This window comes from Amia ocellicauda, chromosome 2 (assembly GCF_036373705.1).
Source record: "Amia ocellicauda isolate fAmiCal2 chromosome 2, fAmiCal2.hap1, whole genome shotgun sequence".
Lineage (NCBI taxonomy): Eukaryota > Metazoa > Chordata > Actinopteri > Amiiformes > Amiidae > Amia > Amia ocellicauda.
In genome coordinates, this window is record NC_089851.1 from 22,073,426 (window position 1) to 22,098,777 (window position 25,352).

At 36.7% G+C, this 25,352-nt stretch overlaps 1 protein-coding gene across 1 annotated transcript in view; it reads left to right on the forward strand.

The window, feature by feature from the left end:
• The window catches only part of dok6 (docking protein 6), a 117,459-nt gene that overhangs the window by 82,783 nt on the left and 9,324 nt on the right, over window positions 1-25,352 (forward strand). The window contains exons 4-7 of the mRNA XM_066721167.1: window positions 6,579-6,698; window positions 8,508-8,697; window positions 14,990-15,128; window positions 15,468-15,582. Coding sequence (XP_066577264.1) covers window positions 6,579-6,698; window positions 8,508-8,697; window positions 14,990-15,128; window positions 15,468-15,582 — 564 coding nt within the window. The remainder of the gene's footprint in view (window positions 1-6,578; window positions 6,699-8,507; window positions 8,698-14,989; window positions 15,129-15,467; window positions 15,583-25,352) is intronic.

Genomic DNA, 25,352 nt, shown 5'->3' on the forward strand with positions numbered 1-25,352 from the left:
CAAATCAGCTGGCTTGAGCAGGGTGGTTAAACATTCGTCTCTGGGCTTCTTGGGCCTGCTGTAGGTGCTCTTTCACAATGGGCATCACCTTGTTTATGCGGTCCCGCTGTTCTTCAGTGTGTTCTATTACTGTATTGTGGGGACTGGGCTGTTGTTCCCAGCTTTCCTTTTTTACAGCTAGTAGTGCCTATAGGAAAACAATAACTCAAATGGGGAGATACCAGTGGATGCCTGGGGCACCTCTCTCATGGCAAACATAAAAAATGGCAACATTTTTAGTTGGTGAGGAAGGGACGGATTCGGCGTATATTGCTCAGGAAGAATCTGCAGGTACGTGTCAGCGTGGTGATGTGCTGGGTGTAGGAGAGCGCAGGATTGAGGGTGACTCCTAGGTTCTTAGCGGAAGAAGAAGGAAAGTGTGTCGTAGTTTCCAAGGGGATTGAGATGTAGAGGTCAGCAGAAGGTGAGGAAGAGGGGGGAAAAAAGAGGAGATCAGATTTGTAGAGGTTGAGCTTGAGGTGGTGTGAGTGCATGCAGGCGGAGATAGCAGACAAACAGGAAGAGATGCGAGAGGGGATGAGAGGGTCAGAGGAGGGGAAAAACAGGAAGATCTATGCATCATCTGTGTGAACACACGTGTTGCCATGATGTGTGTAGTCACTTTCTGTGTCAGGGGCAATAGTGAAGGAATGACCAGGGAAACCATGCTGCCAGAATCAAGGAGAGCATCTTCTTCTGTCCCTTGCACTTTTCCCGACTGAGGTGGGGTGGAATTTGGTGTGCTTGTACATGGGCAGAGATTACATGACATTGGTGGAGGCTAGAAGCATATAGATTTGCATTTGCTCCTCCTTCTTGGGACAATTCCAAGAGATGTGTCCCAGCTCCCCAAAATTGTAGTATTCCCGGCTGTCTGTGTCACTGGACCCTCTATTTTACTTTTCGTTTCTGTTGTGGGGATGCATTTTTATAGAACACGTTCCTCTTCCATGTTATTCCTTTCCTTCCAGCCTTGGGGTATGGGAAGGTGGGAGTGTTTTCTTCATCCTTCTTTGGGACCATATATTTGGGACCACTGGCAAATAGTTTACTTTATAATAAATGAAATAACACTTTGACCACTAATCGCAAAGTACAAATCAGACCAGGGTGTATGTTTTTCAGAACAAAGCTTGTAACAGTAGACTTTTCTTGAATTGTTTTTTAGTTACTAGTTAATTCTGCTTTGAGATCCCATTGAAACATATCTGAAGTGAAGTGCCTGCTACGCGAAGAGAATTAAGATACAATAAATTGGGGTGCAGTTCCCCTTTAAACACGCCTCAGAGCCCTGGCAGTGCTGGATCAGCCACCCCCTCCACTGTCACAATATATATTGACTAAAATGGGGTAATTGTGTTATAAAGTGATACATGTTTTAATTAAAGCACTTTGGAAACTTGAAGTAAAGTAACCTTACAAATTAGTTTGTGATGTTTTTATGCAGCCTTGATATAGTTATATACAGTGAGGGGAAAAAAGTATTTGATCCCCTGCTGATTTTGTACGTTTGCCCACTGACAAAGAAATGATCAGTCTATAATTTTAATGGTAGGTGTATTTTAACAGTGAGAGACAGAATAACAACAAAAAAATCCAGAAAAATGCATTTAAAAAAAGTTATACATTGATTTGCATGTTAATGAGGGAAATAAGTATTTGCCCCTTCGACTTAATACTTGGTGGCAAAACCCTTGTTGGCAATCATAGAAGTCAGACGTTTCTTGTAGTTGGCCACCAGGTTTGCACACATCTCAGGAGGGATTTTGTCCCACTCCTCTTTGCAGATCCTCTTCAAGTCATTAAGGTTTCGAGGCTGACATTTGGCAACTCGAACCTTCAGCTCCCTCCACAGATTTTCTATGGGATTAAGGTCTGGAGACTGGCTAGGCCACTCCAGGACCATAATGTGCTTCTTCTTGAGCCACTCCTTTGTTGCCTTGGCTGTGTGTTTTGGGTCATTGTCATGCTGGAATACCCATCCACGACCCATTTTCAATGCCCTGGCTGAGGGAAGGAGGTTCTCACCCAAGATTTGATGGTACATGGCCCCGTCCATCGTCCCTTTGATGCGGTGCAGTTGTCCTGTCCCCTTAGCAGAAAAACACCCCCAAAGCATAATGTTTCCACCTCCATGTTTGACGGTGGGGATGGTGTTCTTGGGGTCATTCCTCCTCCTCCAAACACGGCGAGTTGAGTTGATGCCAAAGAGCTCGATTTTGGTCTCATCTGACCACAACACTTTCACCCAGTTCTCCTCTGAATCATTCAGATGTTCATTGGCAAATTTCAGACGGGCCTGTACATGTGCTTTCTTGAGCAGGGGGACCTTGCGGGCGCTGCAGGATTTCAGTCCTTCACGGTGTAGTGTGTTACCAATTGTTTTCTTGGTGACTATGGTCCCAGCTGCCTTGAGATCATTAACAAGATCCTCCCGTGTAGTTCTGGGCTGATTCCTCACCGTTCTCATGATCATTGAAACTCCACGAGGTGAGATCTTGCATGGAGCCCCAGACCGAGGGAGACTGACAATTATTTTGTGTTTCTTCCATTTGCGAATAATCGCACCAACTGTTGTCACCTTCTCACCAAGCTGCTTGGCGATGGTCTTGTAGCCCATTCCAGCCTTGTGTAGGTCTACAATCTTGTCCCTGACATCCTTGGACAGCTCTTTGGTCTTGGCCATGGTGGAGAGTTTGGAATCTGATTGATTGATTGCTTCTGTGGACAGGTGTCTTTTATACAGGTAACGAGCTGAGATTAGGAGCACTCCCTTTAAGAGAGTGCTCCTAATCTCAGCTCATTACCTGTATAAAAGACACCTGAGAGCCAGAAATCTTGCTGATTGATAGGGGATCAAATACTTATTTCCCTCATTGACATGCAAATCAATTTATAACTTTTTTGAAATGCGTTTTTCTGGATTTTGTTGTTGTTATTCTGTCTCTCACTGTTAAAATACACCTACCATTAAAATTATAGACTGATCATTTCTTTGTCAGTGGGGGATCAAATACTTTTTTCCCTCACTGTATATATTTTTCTTTACATTGCATTCAACAGTTGCTATTGCAGGCTGGTTGCCTTGGTAACTTTTTTGGTGCAACGTTCAGCACTGGAATTGGCCTTTTTGATTTCCAGTTACACACGTTTGATTTCTGTAACAATTTCCGCAGGTGCAGACTGACAGAATATACACTACCGGTCAAAAGTTTTAGAACACCTCAATTTTTCCAGTTTTTATTTAAATGTATGCAGTTCAATGTCTCAATGTACTCTGAAATTAAAGTATAGAACAAGTAAACAATTGGAGACAAAAAAGAAATCATGGAATCGTTTTGTTTAACAACATTTAACCCCTTAAGCTGACAAACCCCTCTGGTACACCAAACCTGTGTGCGTCTCTTTAATCCCATGTGTACTCTTCACTGTTGTGTTGTTTGCCAAGTGTTTGGTATCCCATGTAAGCTGAGACTCTCAGCTTTCTAACGATGTGAAGCATTCTATGAAAATTAGTTTTTTATGTCCCCCTTGCATTTATGTACATTCTGGGTACAAGATGTTCTGCAAATTCTGAAATGGGGGGCTAGGGGGATATTTGGTCTTAGTAGGAATACAAAATCTCTTAAAATATTGACAATTATGACATATTCTAGAACCAGACAGTCAAAACAAGACCATTCACGTTTTGGTATAAGCAATACACACCCATAGAGAGCTCAAAATGTCAAGATAGAAAACTCTATTTATAGTGTACAAATACACAACGATTTTACATAATTGGATCTGTGTTTGATAGAACATCAAATAATATATACTGGATTTATCCCACCCGGAGCAGATTGCGCATTTACCCCCCGGGCTCTGAATGACGGTGGGTGACATGGAAACTGTAAATCGGATGAGTTTGAGAATGAAACACGCTGGTAGCTGAGAGAATAAGCATTCAAACGATGTGTGCATTGTAAGAATACAGTTTAACTACCAAATGCTTAAGAGGGTGTAGTAACAGTATATAACTGTACATTATTTTTCAGTTTTTGGTAACCTAAACTTTTTTTTTTTTAACCTCAGTTTACCGCTTACCTTTGTACCATTTCAGGTTATTCACTGGACTTGAACTGCTTACATTTTAATAAAAACTGGAAAAATGGGGGTATGTAGCTGCCTCTCTTTGTACCAGAGTAGTTAAGTTCTGATCTTGTTTTCAAATATAACAGTGATTAATACAAAAGGATATTCAGGTACAGAAATTGCAGGAAATTGTAAATTGTTTTCAATATTAAATGTAGACTTTGAAATATCCTCTCTACCGTTGTTAATGATGGTATGTGAAAACATTCAATAAAACTTATCTTTGCAAATCTGGTGTTTATGGTGCCTGGCAAGTGTGTATTTATTAATTTGTCATGAATGTATCTTAATTCACAAATGGATCTATCCCCCTTGTGAGTGCTTGTCAGTTTTACACAAGCTTTGTGCACATCAATATGAAACTATATGCATATATACATACTTAGCTTTTGTGACTAGGAATCATATATACATATTCATAAAAAATAACAGAAATACGGAATGCTTTCAATGGACTTAATGATACATACTTAAGGTTTTTAGTAAGCTCGTTATTGTTTATACTTGCATGTAAACATATCTGTATGCAGCTATATTTGCACACCAGTGAGAGAAGCACATTTATTTGTTCTTGGCATTATTCGCCCACAGATTAAGTTACCTTCAGGCTTGGATTTAACAATTTTCAGTATTCATGAACTCATGTAAAATTAATTTTCTAAAATGCCTTACTGCATTCGTTTTTTGATCCCAGGAGGTTAAAGATAATTTATGGAAGTGTCACTATATTATGATGGAGCACATATTTGCCTGATTAATTCAGTGTTAGTGGGAGACTAGGCCTACATCTTATTTCCACATACACCATTCTTAGACTCCACAATGGAAAGGTTTGTTTCAAGACACTACATTAGAGGATTTTAGGGGGCAATATTTATTTCACCAAAATATCAAAATGGAGTGTATAAAACATCTACCAACTTAAGGATCACTGTAGCTCACACTTTGGTACCAAAAGTGTAAATACATCCTGAAAGTAATTTGAAATTCTGGAAGAAGGCCCCTGACACCTGTATGATTCTGTACAGAGATACAAACAGCAGTTCACAATTCCCAGCACTAATACAGAGGCAGATAGAGAATAATAATAAAGTTACACAGTTTTATTAGGAAATGCTAGTATGTGCACAATGATAAATGTGTATTAATGTATGAAAAATTTGCTCACTGAGGTTCTTTGTGTATTTGTCTTCTGACACCACCTTACAAAACATACCCATTGTACCTGGGTTTCTTCTTAGTTTCCAATTTACCAATGCAAAACAGTTCCTTTCCTTCAACTTTCATAATAGTCTTTTGAGTTTGAATGTGTTATTTACACTGTCCTACTTTGCCGTTTTCCTAGCAAACTTAATTAATAAAAATATCTTAAATGGAACAGCACATGAATAAAATAAATAAACAGATTCACCCACATACTTCCTGATTTAACTGCTTTGTATTTGTGGTTTGCATATTTTGCTGATAGTATATCCTCTGTATCTTTTCCTCCTTGATTTCAGTGAACAGAGATCAGTGTTGTACAAGATACTTGTTCTGAATTGCACCAATTACAACCCTATCCTTTAAAACATTTATATCCTGACTGATCATCGACAGTGCCAGTGTATAGATATTCCATTCACTTGCTGATGAGGAACGTTAAGATTCCTATCTGAACCTCTTACAATTATTCTTTCAGACTAAGCTTTACAGTACAAACATCTTCTTAGCTGCTTGTCTGAGATCATTAAAGATTTGAACTGGTTCATCAAAATGATTGTCTATGAATATACCCCATATGTCTCTGAATGATCCGGCCCAGATAGGTTTCTAAAAACACTTCAATACAAGCTTGCTTTACTTTTTTTTTGGGTAATTTCAAATCATTGTTGCCTAGTAAAACTGTGTAAAAATCTATACAGCTGGGACAAGCTTTCAACCATGTCAGAGATTTCCTTCAGTAAAGGGGTGTTACTCTCCAGTGAGCTTAGAGGTATAACATTTATTTGCTCACTGAGAGCAAGAACATTTTATCTTCTAGGGCCTGTGATTTCATCCTTTGCATTATGGAGGCTCAGTCAAGGGCAAGAATGAATACCCAGTTGGAGAAATTAGAACTGTTGGGCCAGTCATAAATATAGGCCTTTGTGCTGTGCTGTTGCTCTAAGATACAATTCGTACCACAAGAACCTAAAAAACAATTCAAAACATTTATCCAGGGAAATATGGAATGTCAAAACGTTTTTGAGATATAAATTATGAATCAATCTTTGTCTATAAAACGATTGCAGTGAAATCTTTGTTTTTAACTTATGTATCCTTGCATATTATGATTTTTTTTTTAAAGGAAGTTGGAGAAGTTCCAGTAAGACATAATTTGTTGTTTCTGAGGCTCTGATTCCAGTGTTATGCTTTCTTCACAGAGTTGGAGGCCGAGGAATGGTGTAAACTGTTATGCATGGAGTGTCTGGGCACCAGGCTTAATGATATCAGTCTTGGAGAACCTGACCTATTGGCAGCTGGTGTGCAGAGGGAACAAAACGGTTAGTGTCCAATTAGTCTAAGAGTAGCAATCGCTATGAAGTTGTTGTGTCTTTATGATAAATTATACAATTTTAACAAAACATGTTTGTGTTATGAGGTCCTCAAAGGTTGTGCATGCTTGTCTCTCATATGATTTGCTTTGTCAAATGTTTACCATTAGCCCCAATTAATGGTCTTGTGTGCCACTGTGCCACCTCTTAATGATAGTTGTCAGGAAGATGGGTTGGATTACAATTATTAAATTAAAGTAAAATACATGTTTTGGTTTTTCTGTTGTTTCTGTGAGTGTCTAAACAACTTTGTAATGCTTCTGTTTTGTGTATACAATTATTTATCCACTTGTATAATTAATTAATCTTTATGAAAATAAATGAAGGAGTAAAGTCTACCTTAATTAGAATGAGTAAAATAGATTATGTAATGTAAATAGTAATTATAGTAATTTAAATTACTTTATACACAAATAAACCTAGTTATTAGAACAATGTACATTGTTCTTGTTGTTTCTTTTAAGCTTTAAAAGGTATTGCTGAGTGAGAGCACTTAAACATACCAAAATAAGATGCCTTCTGAATAAATATATACAATATTTTAGAATACCAGTGAATTATCTTGGTTTATGCATTGTAGCTTTCTGTTAATTAATAATTTTATTTGTATATATGTGTATATATTATTGGTTTGTTTCAATATTATATATATATATATATATATATATATATATATATATATATATATATATATATATATATATATATATATATATATATATATTTGTGGTGGAAACAGATGAAGGATTTTGTTATTTGTATTATTTCATACATTTAAGAGCCAGGATCTAATGAAATAAGATGCGTATTAAAATTACTTTGTGCAACCATTGTAAATCCCTGACAGCAGAGCACAATAATTAAATCAGAGTTAATTTTCAGAGTCCAAAAATAGTACTGTGGTATATAGTCACTTCCTCCTGCAAGACATCTAGCTTATTTTGAAATATTATATATAATTAGCTGCTATTAATTTTAATTATAAAGTGCACCCAGCCTTTTAAAATAATTCACATTTTTCAGAATTTCTGTCTTCAGTTCTAGGAAAATATAATGTCTGGTTGATATAAACTTCAGCTCCATAGCAACTATCCATTGACCTTCATTTTGTGTTTTTTTCACCTTTGGGTCCACTCATGAGAGAGAGAGTAATAACATAGCTTTTAATAGCCCAAGCCTAATTTTTCATATTGCAGGTTTCAAACAGTCCTTGTTTGTCATTTCATTACGGATATATTTTCTTTTCCTGTTTCTGTCCATTTCATATATATGTTTGCACATTTAAAAAATACGTTTGTAACCACTTATTTGTTATCTATTTAGCTTTGTATTCAGGTGCATATTGTGTTGCTCCCATGCAGTTGCTTCAATACAATGTACATTTATAGAAAATACAGATATTTGTCTCTGCCAATTACAATTATAGTTACATACATATAATTTATTTATTTATTTATTTTTTAATCTGTGGTACAATATGAACCTCTGAAACTGTGATACATATTTTATGAATACATCACTTTCTACATTTCAGGTCATCCATCTTGGTGTCTTTTATGAACATTGTGCTACCTTTTCAAGTCACCTTGTGTAACTATTTAAGTTTTCTTATTAGACTTTTTAAATTAACTGAGACAGAACTTTAGTCAAATGCGTTATTGATAACCTTTGTCTCTTCCTCACATATTTTTCCCCCTGCATAAAATTGTATTGCATGCTGAATAGAGCTTAAAAACTTTAATATGTGTATCATTTCAGAACGATTCAATGTTTACTTGATGCCTACACCAAATCTTGACATCTATGGGGAATGCACCATGCAGATCACACATGAGAACATTTACCTCTGGGATATTCACAACGCCAGAGTGAAGCTGGTCATGTGGCCCCTCAATTCTCTTCGAAGATATGGAAGAGATTCCACGTGGTTCACATTTGAGTCTGGCAGGTATGACTTTATGGAGGTATATATATATATATATATATATATATATATATATATATATATATGTATGTATATATTGTTTTTATATGTGTAAGCACAACTAGCATCAGTTAATGCCTGTGATGAATCATTGACGTTTAAGTCTTAAAGACATTTATTTTTTATTTATTTTTTTGCATGAGGAAAGATTTTTATTTTCATCAAGAGGGATTTCAGACCTTAAACTATTATGAGGCACAGTGTGAAGAACTTGCAAGATATTTGCAAGAAGGATATGTTTACTGATTTTAATTCACATAGCCATAATCATATTCTATAGTCATCAGGCCAACTTGAAAATACATTGAGATTGAAATACTCGATGTAATCATTGATCCTGATACTTAAAAGAAACAAACAACCAAATGACAAGAAAAGAGAGCTTTTGAGTCACCACATTGTTTCAGTGAAACAATACAGATTTTAGCTTGAGTTTGGCAGTAAGGACAACTCAGGGACAAATCTGTAAACCGTATATACACTCACCTAAAGGATTATTAGGAACACCTGTTCAATTTCTCATTAATGCAATTATCTAACCAACCAATCACATGGCAGTTGCTTCAATGCATTTAGGGGTGTGGTCCTGGTCAAGACAATCTCCTGAACTCCAAACTGAATGTCTGAATGGGAAAGAAAGGTGATTTAAGCAGTTTTGAGCGTGGCATGGTTGTTGGTGCCAGACGGTCTGAGTATTTCACAATCTGCTCAGTTACTGGGATTTTCACGCACAACCATTTCTAGGGTTTACAAAGAATGGTGTGAAAAGGGAAAAACATCCAGTATGCGGCAGTCCTGTGGGCGAAAATGCCCTGTTGATGCTAGAGGTCAGAGGAGAATGGGCCGACTGATTCAAGCTGATAGAAGAGCAACTTTGACAGAAATAACCACTCGTTACAACCGAGGTATGCAGCAAAGCATTTGTGAAGCCACAACACGTACAACCTTGAGGCGGATGGGCTACAACAGCAGAAGACCCCACCGGGTACCACTCATCTCCACTACAAATAGGAAAAAGAGGCTACAATTTGCACAAGCTCACCAAAATTGGACAGTTGAAGACTGGAAAAATGTTGCCTGGTCTGATGAGTCTCGATTTCTGTTGAGACATTCAGATGGTAGAGTCAGAATTTGGCGTAAACAGAATGAGAACATGGATCCATCATGCCTTGTTACCACTGTGCAGGCTGGTGGTGGTGGTGTAATGGTGTGGGGGATGTTTTCTTGGCACACTTTAGGCCCCTTAGTGCCAATTGGGCATCGTTTAAATGCCACGGCCTACCTGAGCATTGTTTCTGACCATGTCCATCCCTTTATGACCACCATGTACCCATCCTCTGATGGCTACTTCCAGCAGGATAATGCACCATGTCAGAAAGGTCGAATCATTTCAAATTGGTTTCTTGAACATGACAATGAGTTCACTGTACTAAACTGGCCCCCACAGTCACCAGATCTCAACCCAATAGAGCATCTTTGGGATGTGGTGGAACGGGAGCTTCGTGCCCTGTATGTGCATCCCACAAATCTCCATCAACTGCAAGATGCTATCCTATCAATATGGGCCAACATTTCTAAAGAATGCTTTCAGCACCTTGTTGAATCAATGCCACGTAGAATTAAGGCAGTTCTGAAGGCGAAAGGGGGTCAAACACAGTATTAGTATGGTGTTCCTAATAATCCTTTAGGTGAGTGTATATATATATATATATATATATATATATATATATACACACATATACTTATTCCGTATCCATCCATCTGTCCAGGACACAGCATCTATAATAAATTGGCCCAAATACACACAAAGATTGTATGGAGCTAACATATCACATTTTACCATTATATTCTGTGGGGTTGTTTCAATGTCCTCAACATTTGATTATTTATTTACTTATTTACTTCTGAAAAATTAAACAAAGAAACAAAAAAAATTACAGAAAAATAAATTATGAAGATGTTTTTGACATTGATTCTTTTGAGTATAGAAACTCTTAAATCCTTTATTTCTTATATATATTTTTTATGGAAAACCCAGTATAAACCAGTAAATGTCACAATAACAGCTGGGAATGATTACTGTATAAAACATGAAACTTAATGATTAATGAACACTAAAGCAATTCATATATATCTATATTTTTGCATTCTTTGAAATAGGACAGTAAATAGGACAAAAAAAAACTACTTGCTACTTGCATGTAAGAACATGCTATTTTATAGCAACATGAGTCATATTGTTTTTATTCTGCAATTATAAGTTAAAAGAACGGATAAAACAAAATAAATGAACTATTGGGGAATTTTAATTACTCAAAATCTTTATGTTTAAAATATTACTGATCTTAATTTCCCAAGCTATTGCGAACATTGATCTAAAATCAGAGTTAGATCAGGATAATACTAACAAGGGAACTTACTTTCTCAGTAAATTAAGTTGATCAATACAGTCCAATTCACGCTCCATTACTTATTTGTATACAACAAACAAGGAAACTAAGTGGAATGAAGGGTAGCATTAGAAGGATATAGAGTAGATATAGATAGATAGAAAAATAGATACATAGATATTTTGCCCTCCAGATTTATTCATACCCTTGAATAAATAACAAAAAATAGCAAAAACAAATTGTATATATATATATATATCTATAAATACTTATTGTATAATGTGTCCAGTTGAAAAAACTCTAAAAATGCTATACTGTTGTCTGATTAGCATCGCACAAAGCAAACTCCTATTTATCATAATGAATTTAATTCCAGAAAATAGGAGGGTCACATTTATTCATACCTCTATGTATTCTTTTAAATACAAATAAATAAATAAAATAAAAAAAATGTACAACATTCTGCTCTTTGGAAGTTCAGTGGAAGCTTCTGTAACTACATAGAGGTCTGTGAAGATATCCTGTTTCCCTGGGGTATAAAAGGAGGTAAAACACATAGAAGACATTCAGGAGTATTATCATGGTTAACGTCAAGCAGATGGCCACTGACCATCACAAGTTGGGGGATAACTGTAAAAGAATCCACAAAAAGATTAATCTACCACTGTAGTGTCCATTATTAGGGAATAAAAAGCTATTAGTACATTGAGAACCCTGACAGGAAGACGATGCATGTGTATCTTGCCACCATGGGTTGCGAGACAAGTGGTCCGTCCAGGAGGCAAAAGTAAATTCAAAGGCAATAGTTGAGATCTCCATGTCAAACTGGCATCTTCAGGACACAAAGTGGTGAAAACTACCATTGTACCAATGTTCAGGCACTTAAGAGTTTTTGATCACTTCTCCATGCTGAACTTCTGAACTTGCCCGGATTTTTCTTTCTTCAGTTCCTAATTCTCAGACTCAGTTCCTTATGTCTGCAAAGTGCATTTGTTATAAATTATAATGATTATGATTCATGTTAGTAGTAGTTGTGTTCTATCTATTTTAAGACTGAAAAAAACAAACACTGAAACCCTCCAGATTTGGAATCATTAACTTTACAGGGTGTCAGGGAAACTAGATGTAAACTCTGGGTTTGTGTCTGGTGGGCCATATTGCTGAACCAGTGAAATAAACATTTTTTAAATCAATGGTTCAGATGTGGAAAGGAACGTGTGTGTGTGTGCTGGGAATCAGTAGAATCGTGACGAAAGTTCCTAGGTATGCAAATACATTGTCTCTGATCATTGATGTTTAGCAGTAATAATATTATTTTCAAAGACCTAAAACATTACACAGATTGATCTTCCAGTCAATCAGCTAATGACTATACATTCATTTATCAAAATATTTGACTTGAACTACAGCTCTAGTTTATTTAATTAATAGTTATTTTTCAGGTTTCAGTATTCAGTGAGTACTGCTTTACAATGAAACAAGTTCACATTAATCAAAATCTCAGTATTATTAATCCTTGAGATGTACATTTAATTATTTTTAGGTATCCAGGCAAGCAGAAGCTGCTTGTGAAAAGTATTATACAATTAATTACAAGCTGATTAAATCACTCAAGCAAGCAAGAAAGAAAAAAAGAAATACGGATAACATGGAAGTACTTCAGAGTTAGTAACATTACATTATTCATCTCTGCATGATTTACAAACCTGATGAATTTTAAGATAAATATTAATGTGGGATTCAAAAATATACTGTGAAGAGAGCAAAAATGCTAATGCTTGAAAGCACTGAGTTCTTGAAATTAGTTACCTGAAACACAAAGGCACATTGGCCCTTATTGTATTTGAAATTGGGAATTTTAATATTTGTTTGATCTAAGTGTGTAAACAGAGCTGCATGTCCCTACCAGCAATGTAAAATAGATTGGAGGATTGCTAGTGTGTACATTATAAACAAAGAACAAAAAATCTGAATCTCCTTTTCTCATGACAAAACCAAACTATCATTGCATACACAGCATAGCAGTGCTGGATGTAATCAGCATTTAGAATATATTTTGAAATACCTTTACAAATAAGACGTAATCATATATGCGATCAGAATAGACACCAAAGGTAATTTTCTATCTATCTACATTTGTCTCTTTCTATATTTCTTCATATATATATGGAATATTTTATTTTCAGTAAGTGTTCATTCCATATATATATATATATATATATATATATATATATATATATATATATATATATATATATATGGAATGAACACTTACTGAAAATAAAGGAATTGTATGATAATTATTTAATTAGTAGCAGAGTGAGACGGAACGATTTAATATCTCCATGTTTCAGTCACCTTGGGACTTTGCCAGTCAGTGCAGGAGCATTAAATAAGCTTGTTAAAATAAATTTAAGAATTTGAATATGATGTAAATAAACAATTCAAGTATCAGATAATGTATTCTTAGAGTTTGAGAAAGCAATCTCCTCACTGAATACGTTTTAAATGACTACAAAGACAACAGCACAAATCTTTTCCTTAATGTTGATGTGCTGACTTGTCAATCTGCATATTATCTAACTATAACCTGGCACTCAGCCATGGTAGGGGAATTGATTTATTGCTTCAAAATAGATTCTTTCTCTTAGCTGTATCCTTCACTGTATCTGAAAAAGCATACTATTGAATCTTCTGTTTATTTATCTTCAGTTTGTCTTGTTCCTTTACATTTGTTTCTTATTCTTATTCTCTGTTTCTCTCTCAGTCATCGAGAACAACTTTCCTGTAAATAAATCTGAAAAGACACACTACACACAATTCCCTGTTGTGTTTTTATCAGGACAAGTGTTCACAAATAGAGGTCCTGATAATTACAAATTAATATTTAAGAGACTGGATCCCAATCCGACTGGATTCTTGTCCCAGCTGCTGTGAATTATCAAGAGACTATAATATTAAATCTCATTGAAAAGCAGTACATTTGTCTTGGCATGAAGGGAAGAAAATAAAAATTCATAGAGAAATTTGCATTATATGAAACAAAAAATATTTAGTTTGCTGAAGAAATAGTTCTCAAAACTGTCCTTTGAATGTATTGTAGCTTCCATGGTTAGCAAGAATATTTGTTAGAATGGAAGATATCCACAAATGTAGTTCTTAACATAGTATCTATGTTATTAAAAGGAACACGAAAATGCAAGGACAGATAAAGCTGCAGATAATTTCTATTAGATGACCATTCTGTGAATCAGTATAATAAAATGTGTCCCTTTTCCAAATGTAAATATCAAAGGAAAACAACAGCAAATTCACATTCTAATTTTCAGGAATAATATTATTAATGCAATAAGAAATTTGGTTTTAAGAAGAAAGGTGTTTGATGGTTGCACTTCAATGGCTAAGACCGGTTATTTTTAGGGTATTGCCTTGACTGTTAGCTGTCAATATCGAGAGGTAAAACAAGTGTGTGCTCATTATATCATTCTCTGTTGTTGTGTGTTGAATAATCAAATATATGCTCTTTTAAGAGTGACCTCTATCCCCCAACATATTTATTATCAAGAAAAAATGATTGTGCACGAAATCTTGTCACTTCATAAAAATGACATTTGGAGAAGAGTATGTGTTGGAGCCTATTGCTCATTAAAAACTAAAATCAGTAGCCTAAGCACCACAGAAATGTTAGGGAATACTTTTTATGTCTTCGCTGATTATTTATTTAAATTTGTTGGCATAACAGCTGGTTGCAACTGCACAAGATACATGAATACTCTAATCACTTCAAAAACAAATAATCTATCTGTTGTTTGCATATACTATCTTTGTATTTAACATGATCTCATTTAATTCTCCTATTATTGCAGAATGTGTGATACGGGAGAGGGTCTATTCACATTTCAGACAAGAGAGGGAGAAATGATCTATCAAAGAGTCCATTCTGCAACACTATCAATTGCTCAGCAGCATGAAAGGCTAATGACTGAAATGGAAAAAAACGCACAGGTATGTATTACTATCAAACTATTTTATATATATATATATATTTATTTAAATAAAGTTAGTAATGATGTAATGCAACACTTCTCGTTGTCTTGCTTGTTGGTAGGTCATCAGTTTCCACTTTGCTATTGAAACACCTATTGGACATGTAAGCTATTCTGTTTAGTACATTATGGTTGCATGTAAGTGATTCATTTGCTTACTATTTGAGCTGAATGCATGACTTGTTCCATTTATCATGAAGTCTCAAATGTTCTTCTGTGTTCCAAATAATTAACTATAAAGATTCACAGAAATTGCAAGAGTCTAATGATAAATCTTTTCTTTTTTTTCCTGTAACAGATACAGTCCAATTCTGATGAAACAACATTATCAAAATCAATATCTCTCCCTCGCAGTGCTTACTGGCATCACATAACAAGGCAGAACAGTGTAGGAGAAATCTACAGTTTACAAGGTGAGTAGAGTTTATTAAAAGGTTTTTTTGTTTGTTTAGTTTTTTTCTGAATCCACAGAGGTTAAGCTTATACACCGTACAATGACAAACTGTGAACCTTCCAAAGTCTATGCACTCTTCTTATTAAATAACATTTTTTGTAGATATCTCTGATCTAAGGGCAGTATATGTTTAGTCACGGCTTGATAGCTAAATCACTTGCATCCCTTGTTGTATCTAGCTTAGAAAAAAAACAAGAAACACTACAATAAAGAAATGTGAAAACATCCAGCTTGACAAACAAACAAGAGGTTGTGAGCCAGTGCTTTAGTTTAGATAGGAGGCCCCATCAGTCATTTGTATATACATTGAGGGGAAAAAAGTATTTGATCCCCTGCTGATTTTGTACGTTTGCCCACTGACAAAGAAATGATCAGTCTATAATTTTAATGGTAGGTGTATTTTAACAGTGAGAGACAGAATAACAACAACAAAAATCCAAAAAAACGCATTTCAAAAAAGTTATACATTGATTTGCATGTTAATGAGGGAAATAAGTATTTGACCCCTTCGACTTAGTACTTGGTGGCAAAGCCCTTGTTGGCAATCACAGAGGTCAGATGTTTCTTGTAGTTGGCCACCAGGTTTGCACACATCTCAGGAGGGATTTTGTCCCACTCCTCTTTGCAGATCCTCTCCAAGTCATTAAGGTTTCGAGGCTGACGTTTGGCAACTCGAACCTTCAGCTCCCTCCACAGATTTTCTATGGGATTAAGGTCTGGAGACTGGCTAGGTCACTCCAGGACCTTAATGTGCTTCTTCTTGAGCCACTCCTTTGTTGCCTTGGCTGTGTGTTTTGGGTCATTGTCATGCTGGAATACCCATCCACGACCCATTTTCAATGCCCTGGCTGAGGGAAGGAGGTTCTCACCCAAGATTTGACGGTACATGGCCCCGTCCATCGTCCCTTTGATGCGATGCAGTTGTCCTGTCCCCTTAGCAGAAAAACACCCCCAAAGCATAATGTTTCCATCTCCATGTTTGACGGTGGGGAAGGTGTTCTTGGGGTCATTCCTCCTCCTCCAAACACGGCGAGTTGAGTTGATGCCAAAGAGCTCGATTTTGGTCTCATCTGACCACAACACTTTTACCCAGTTCTCCTCTGAATCATTCAGATGTTCATTGGCAAACTTCAGACAGGCCTGTACATGTTCTTTCTTGAGCAGGGGGACCTTGTGGGCGCTGCAGGATTTCAGTCCTTCATGGCGTAGTGTGTTACCAATTGTTTTCTTGGTGACTATGGTCCCAGCTGCCTTGAGATCATTAACAAGATCCTCCCGTGTAGTTCTGGGCTGATTCCTCACCGTTCTCATGATCATTGAAACTCCACGAGGTGAGATCTTGCATGGAGCCCCAGACCGAGGGAGACTGACAGTTATTTTGTGTTTCTTCCATTTGCGAATAATCGCACCAACTGTTGTCACCTTCTCACCAAGCTGCTTGGCTATGGTCTTGTAGCCCAATCCAGCCTTGTGTAGGTCTACAATCTTGTCCCTGACATCCTTGGACAGCTCTTTGGTCTTGGCCATGGTGGAGAGTTTGGAATCTGATTGATTGATTGCTTCTATGGACAGGTGTCTTTTATATAGGTAACAAACTGAGATTAGGAGCACTCCCTTTAAGAGAGTGCTCCTAATCTCAGCTCGTTACCTGTATAAAAGACACCTGGGAGCCAGAAATCTTGCTGATTGATAGAGGATCAAATACTTATTTCCCTCATTAACATGAAAATCAATTTATAACTTTTTTGAAATGCGTTTTTCTGGATTTTTTTGTTGTTATTCTGTCTCTCACTGTTAAAATACACCTACCATTAAAATTATAGACTGATCATTTCTTTGTCAGTGGGCAAACGTACAAAATCAGCAAGGGATCAAATACTTTTTTCCCCTCACTGTATATGAAAAACAGTATTTTGTTCATTTCTCTTCTTTAAGCAGGAGTTATCTAGGAGTAAGGTGACCTTCAGGGCCACCTGTTCTGCATGCTGGCTTATATTTAAATTTGCAGTAAATTTGGGGTGTGCTATTATGGTTTCGGCTTTTCATGATAGGGACTGGGTAGTATAGCTATGTATCATTCAATAAAGAAGCTTCAAATCATTAATTTGTACAAATAATACAAAGGAGATTACACCTTACACAATTATCACTGAAACTTCCAAAATGATAAAGTATCATGATTATGCAAATAAAGTAATACTACACATTGATGTACTGTACATACTTATATATCATCAGTGCTGTTTTTATGTATTTTTGTAATTTATTTTATTTAATCTGGTGCCTTTTTTTCTAACATAATGTTATGCATGTCCAGAGAGCCTTGTGCTGTAGCTACTGGAGAAATAGTTTGCCAAGGCAACCATTTATCACTAGGGAAGAGCAAGACTCCCTACAGTTTGTATCATAGTAAGGTTTATTTTTACTTCACTCCAGTTAAAATAATAATAATATTTGGCAGGCAGAACCAAGAACACACTCAGATCATTCAGAGACATATATGGAGTGACTCATGGTGTTTATGTGTGTTAAGCAAGAGTTGACTTTGTCTTCTGTTTACACCTATAGTGTCTAATGTTTGTTGGTAGAATCCAGTGTCAACAGAGACTTTCAGCTGTTGTTTGTTTGTTTGTGTTCCTGTTTTTTAGTGTGTTTTTCTAGAATATTATATTATATTATATTTTATTATATTAAGAGTGATGTCATCCAGGATAGACATTACTTTTTGGAAAGCTGTTATGAGTTACCTCCCACCCTTATGAAATAAAATGAATAAGGATTGATTTTGTTGGGTTCTGTGTAGAGTTCACCGTGAGCAATATAAACAGCCATACAAATACAGCCATGGGGAAAAATATCATCAGTAATTAAGAGTTTACCCCACAGGTAGACAACATCTACACTTCATGAATAGCACAGTCCAGACTTTGATCTGAAATTCACAAATGTTCTCTTACTTTTTTGGCAGTTTATATCCATGTTGCTTATTAATACCAAATGAAAATAAACAAAATAATAAAAACAATGTAATTATTTATTAACATTGAATGACATTTGTTTTTGTTATCTTCCTTCTTTTAATGGCATGTACACAATTATGCTTGGGGGCATACTCAGGGACGTTTTTAGACTTCAAGTTTTAGGGGGGCTTCGAAATGGTGTCCACAGCCGGGGGTGGGGGGTTGTGCTGATGGTGTTTTTTCCGATGTCAGAGCGGGCGGGGGGGGCGGTTGCTGACAGTGTTTTGCCAAGTTACTTCTTCATTCTTGGATTCTTTTGTTGTACTAGTTTTAGGGGGTCTGACAGAAAAAACAGGGGGGCTGAAGCCCCCTAAATAGGGTCTAGCTACACCCCTGGGCATATTGCTAATAAATACTGCAGCCCCGTTGATGTTTTTTTATGGAAACGATCCTACGTAGTATGTCTTTTTCACATGAATTTATACATGTTCTATCCTATTTGGGAAGGAAGAGGATGCTCTGATTAAAGGCCGATTAATTTGTCCCCAAAATAAAACATTTTGATATGTATCACTAAACCTTGCTTAAATTAAATAATTATAAATAAATTAAACTTTGAAATACAATTGATAATTCTAATTGTAAACCATTAAAGCGTTTCATATGTTAATTGTCTTAGTCATCTGCCTTTCTATAAGAAGAAAGGGAAACAAATGGCCAGCACTAGTTGGATCATTTGTTTAGATATGTCATTTTCCGGATTGCCTATCCAAACGTATTCTGAACAAAATTAAGTATATATATATATACACTCACCTAAAGGATTATTAGGAACACCATACTAATACTGTGTTTGACCCCCTTTCGCCTTCAGAACTGCCTTAATTCTACGTGGCATTGATTCAACAAGGTGCTGAAAGCATTCTTTAGAAATGTTGGCCCATATTGATAGGATAGCATCTTGCAGTTGATGGAGATTTGTGGGATGCACATCCAGGGCACGAAGCTCCCGTTCCACCACATCCCAAAGATGCTCTATTGGGTTGAGATCTGGTAACTGTGGGGGCCAGTTTAGTACAGTGAACTCATTGTCATGTTCAAGAAACCAATTTGAAATGATTCGACCTTTGTGACATGGTGCATTATCCTGCTGGACGTAGCCATCAGAGGATGGGTACATGGTGGTCATAAAGGGATGGACATGGTCAGAAACAATGCTCAGGTAGGCCGTGGCATTTAAACGATGCCCAATTGGCACTAAGGGGCCTAAAGTGTGCCAAGAAGACATCCCGCACACCATTACACCACCACCACCAGCCTGCACAGTGGTAAGGCATGATGGATCCATGTTCTCATTCTGTTTACGCCAAATTCTGACTCTACCATCAGAATGTCTCAACAGAAATCGAGACTCATCAGACCAGGCAACATTTTTCCAGTCTTCAACTGTCCAATTTTGGTGAGCTTGTGCAAATTGTAGCCTCTTTTTCCTATTTGTAGTGGAGATGAGTGGTACCCGGTGGGGTCTTCTGCTGTTGTAGCCCATCCGCCTCAAGGCTGTACGTGTTGTGGCTTCACAAATGCTTTGCTGCATACCTCGGTTGTAACGAGTGGTTATTTCAGTCAAAGTTGCTCTTCTATCAGCTTGAATCAGTCGGCCCATTCTCCTCTAGCATCAACAAGGCATTTTCGCCCACAGGACTGCTGCATACTGGATGTTTTTCCCTTTTCACACCATTCTTTGTAAACCCTAGAAATGGTTGTGCGTGAAAATCCCAGTAACTGAGCAGATTGTGAAATACTCAGACCGGCCCGTCTGGCACCAACAACCATGCCACGCTCAAAATTGCTTAAATCACCTTTCTTTCCCATTCAGACATTCAGTTTGGAGTTCAGGAGATTGTCTTGACCAGGACCACACCCCTAAATGCATTGAAGCAACTGCCATGTGATTGGTTGGTTAGATAATTGCATTAATGAGAGATTGAACAGGTGTTCCTAATAATCCTGTATAGATACACTGCAAGATATACAACTGAAGCCTGGTTTATGCTTTTTTCTGCCATGCTTTTTTATTACTCTCTGGGGTTGCACACAGTAAGCAACTATAAATCATAAGTTTATTCCAGAGGAAATGTGCTTCATAGAACAATACTGTAAAATACTGTCCAATTGTAAGTGCTGGGGAACATTAGATTGCCAATATAAACAGTTTTGTGTGTATAGGAGACCCCTTAAACAATGTTACGTTAATCTGGGTATATTTTTATTCTTATATATATATATATATATATACCGATCAGCCATAACATTATGACGACTGACAGGTGAAGTGAATAACACTGATAATCTCGTTATCATGGCACCTGTCAGTGGGTGGGATATATTAGGCAGCAAGTGAACATTTTGTCCTCAAAGTTGATGTGTTAGAAACAGGAAAAATGGGCAATCGTAAGGATCTGAGCGACTTTGACAAGGGCCAAATTGTGATGGCTAGATGACTGGGTCAGAGCATCTCCAAAACTGCAGCTCTTGTGGGGTGTTCCCAGTCTGCAGTGGTCAGGACCTATCAAAAGTGGTCCAAGGAAGGAAAAGCGGTGAAATGGCGGCAGGGTCATGGGCGGCCAAGGCTCATTGATGCATGTGGGGAGCGAAGGCTGGCCTGTGTGGTTCGATCCAACAGACGAGCTACTGTAGCTCAAATTTCTGAAAAAGTGAATGCTGGTACTGATAGAAAGGTGTCAGAACACACAGTGCATCTCAGTTTGTTGCGTATGGGGCTGCGTAGCCGCAGACCAGTCAGGGTGCCCATGCTGACCCCTGTCCACTGCCGAAAGCACCTACAATGGGCACGTGAGCATCAGAACTGGACCACGGAGCAATGGAAGAAGGTGGCCTGGTCTGATGAATCACGAATTCAAGGTGTTGACTTGGCCTCCAAATTCCCCAGATCTCAATCCAATCGAGCATCTGTGGGATGTGCTGGACAAACAAGTCCAATCCATGGAGGCCCCACCTCGCAACTTACAGGACTTAAAGGATCTGCTGCTAACGTCTTGGTGCCAGATACCTCAGCACACCTTCAGAGGTCTAGTGGAGTCCATGCCTAGACAGGTCAGGGCTGTTTTGGTGGCAAAAGGGGGACCTACTCAATATTAGGCAGGTGGTCATAATGTTATGGCTGATCGGTGTATATATGTATAATCAAGGCAGCTACAAGTTACTATAACATTTCGGAATTAAGCAGGGCCATGGTGCTTTGGATAAATCAGAAAACATTTAGAAAATGGAGTGTAAATGTTAATCTAGACCATTTATAAAATAGTCTAATTAATTCTTACCTCTACAGCCCCATTAATGTTAGGTGAATAGTCACGTTAATTGAATAGGAATGTTCAGGAAATTGGTCTGTATTATTGTTAATTACGATTATTACAATTTTCATTTAATTTAAAAACTATATATCATTACCATTACCATATCAAGTGCTATGTTCTACAAACTCAAGTCTTACCTAAACTCCATTGTATGTTCATTTAAGGTCATGAGTGAAGCATGAGTGAAAGGATTAATTATGGAATTAAAATAGCATTATCTTATTGTACAGTTTTTCAGTCTACATAATGTATTAACTTTAAAAAACACCTAAAGTTACTATGCTACAGGCATTAAAATCTACAAAGCAGATCTGGCCTATTTCAGAATTCAGAATGACAAAATATGGGAAATAAATTAAATTAGTTAAGGTCCTATAGGATTTAATACAGTGGGTGGTTTTCTAAGCTTTAACTAAATCATTCAAGGCACTTTATATAACATGCTAAACTAATGCCATTGCAATGATTTTGTAGACAAGCTTGTGATTAAAATAAAATAAATTATTTCTACTTAGAACAAGACTGATATGTGAAAAGACGTCATTTAATACAGCAACAGTTTTTGTCAAATTTAAAATGAAAGGAGCAAGTTTAGTTTGTGAATTTGCACACACACTAACACTTCTCTATATAAATGCTTCGTAATGCATTGGGTTATATCTGTTTCTCTCAAATTCCTTTGGGCATCTTCTCTGTACCTCTACAGTCCAGTACAAATTAAAGTATGTAAAAAAACATCACAGCTCATTCATCATTTTGGCATTTCCATTGTTGGTTTCACAGTTGCAGGGACCTAATGTAGAAAGCATTCGTCCATCTAATCTAGTTGCCCAAGAAATGCAAATGCAGCAGAATGTTTTATCTGTGAAATAAATCAGACATATTAACATGGTTTTAGTCATTGTGTGTCTAGCAGCTTAGGGAGATCATCAACAGCGATTTGAGTTTCTGACTAACTGCGGTTAACAACTATTTTTCATCAAGAGGTTTTTAACCTATTACATTTACTGTGTACAAAGTGTAGAACAGTGTTAATTATAATTAGTCACAATTATTTGAAATGTAATTGTAATTTAACCTGTTGTTGTTGTTGCATAAATTGTAGTTGCATTTATACCATATAATACAGAAAACAGTACATTCAGATCTTAAAATACTTTTACTGTGAACAGACACAATTGGTCAGAATATAGTCCATTCAATACAGACTGCAGTTTTAAACTTGGAGGACTTACTTGATAACCTGATAGGGCTATTAATAATTCAAAGGGACTTTACTGAGATATAAATGTTGTATAAGACATTTGCATTTGCATCATAATAGAGCATTAGTACTGTTTGTTTCTTAAGATGTTTGACCTTTCTGGCTGCCAGTGTTTAACATTAACAATTTATCATTGATGGATCAGTAAATCAGCATTGTGGATTAAGAATTGTTAAGAATGTTAAGGAAAAAAAAAAACACATAGCAGCAGGCATTCAAACATTACTGTCAACCTAATGGTCCCTGTTTTGTGTCTCGTCATTAAAACAGATACCTTTAAAGGCAATTAACAATGTGAAAGTGAACATTTTGACAATTATGTAGGTTATAATTTACAGTCATATTCAGCATTTCACGAAGTTCAATCAATATATTAATAAATTACCTTACAACAAATGTTAAAATGTGTATTGTGATGTATGTTGCTTAGTTGTTTGTATCTGCGTATTTGGTATTTATACAGTATTATTCTGAATCATGGTTCTACAATCCCTTAAAAGATACAATTGATAAGTAGAAGTTTATTAAACTTAAATCGTTTAAATTGCTTAAAATTTTTTAAATGAAGGAAGTGAATATTTTAAGAACATAAGAAAGTTTACAAACGAGAGGAGGCCATTCGACCCATTGTGCTCGTTTGGTGTCCATTAATAACTAAGTGATCCAAGGATCCTCTCCAGTCTAATTTTGAATGTTCCAAAATTTTCATCTTCAACCACATCGCTGGGGAGTTTGTTCCAGATTGTGACGCCTCTCTGTGTGAAGAAGTGTCTCCTGTTTTCTGTCTTGAATGCCTTGAAGCCCAATTTCCATTCTCAGCTACAGAGCTGTATACTGCCAATACCATGCATTGAGCTCATAACACAATCACCTGAGGGTCAGTAGGTAATCAGTCAGAGAGTCCAGTCACTGTAGGAAATAGTCAGGTCAGAAGCAGGTAAGAACAAACAAAGCAGAAAGAAAATGGGAAGGAAACCCAAGTGGGGTAATTAACCTACATTAAGACCAAATAAACTGGAAAATAAAGTAAAGGGAGTTCAGCACCCACCTGCATAATGAGGTGTTAGAGCCCAGGGACTCCCCCCCACCTCACCTTTCACTAAAGAAATAAACATAATTAATATAACAAAAAACTCAGCACCATCCCAAAATACCTAACAGGAAACCATAAAAAACATAACAAAATAAAATTAAGTAAGGGAAGAGAAAGATAGATGAGGAGTGGGGGAGAACAACAACAGGGAAGGGCTGCCACATGCAGGTTTTATAGCCAGGCCATCACACACCTGTAAGTAGGTGAGGGTGTTGTCCCAGTTAGCAGATGAACTCCCTGGTGAAACTATTCTAACACATCCACAGCTGTGTAACAATATGAATACCATACATTTTGGGAAATACGTTTCTAAAATTGCCAGATGATTTATTACTGCAAGACAGCACCTGTAATGTCCCTTTGACTGAGTTGAATTAATTCACAATTTATTTATGGTCTGTTGGAATTTCCAATATTAGTTGAATATCTGCTACTTTTAACAAACAGTATAGGCCTGCCTTTATAAATATATTAATTAATTTCCAAACCGTTTTTTCTTTTTCTTAAGCAATCTCTTCTAAATAATGTGTACCGTATACCTGGAAGTAGATATATGTAAATCTATGTCTCTTGGGCTAAAAGATGGTGACTTTTGATAAAACTGTCTCACAGTATCTGATTTTCAAGATTAATTTGCTATTTGTGTATTGGCTGAGTCATGTTCTATTTTCAACTTAATATCTACAAACCTTGAAATGTAATTAAGGTACCCATTGCTTCATTACAGGTTCCAGCAATGTTTAGTTCAGTTTAGTTAGGTTTACTGGTATAACAGTATGTTAGGTGAGCAAATGTGTTGCAGAGTGCTTGTTTAATCTTCAATTTGTTAAAGATTTGATAGACTTGAGTGTCCAGACTTGACTGTCAGAAAGTGGTTGGACAAAATTCCATCAATTACCTGAGCACTGAGAGATCTTTACCAGTAGTTCCACAGTAATTACTGCATTAGACCGATCTCAAACACTTCTGTCTGCAGTTGGATGGCAGTTTTCCAATGTCAGGACACTGAAAGACAAATTAGCTAACATTTGCTGT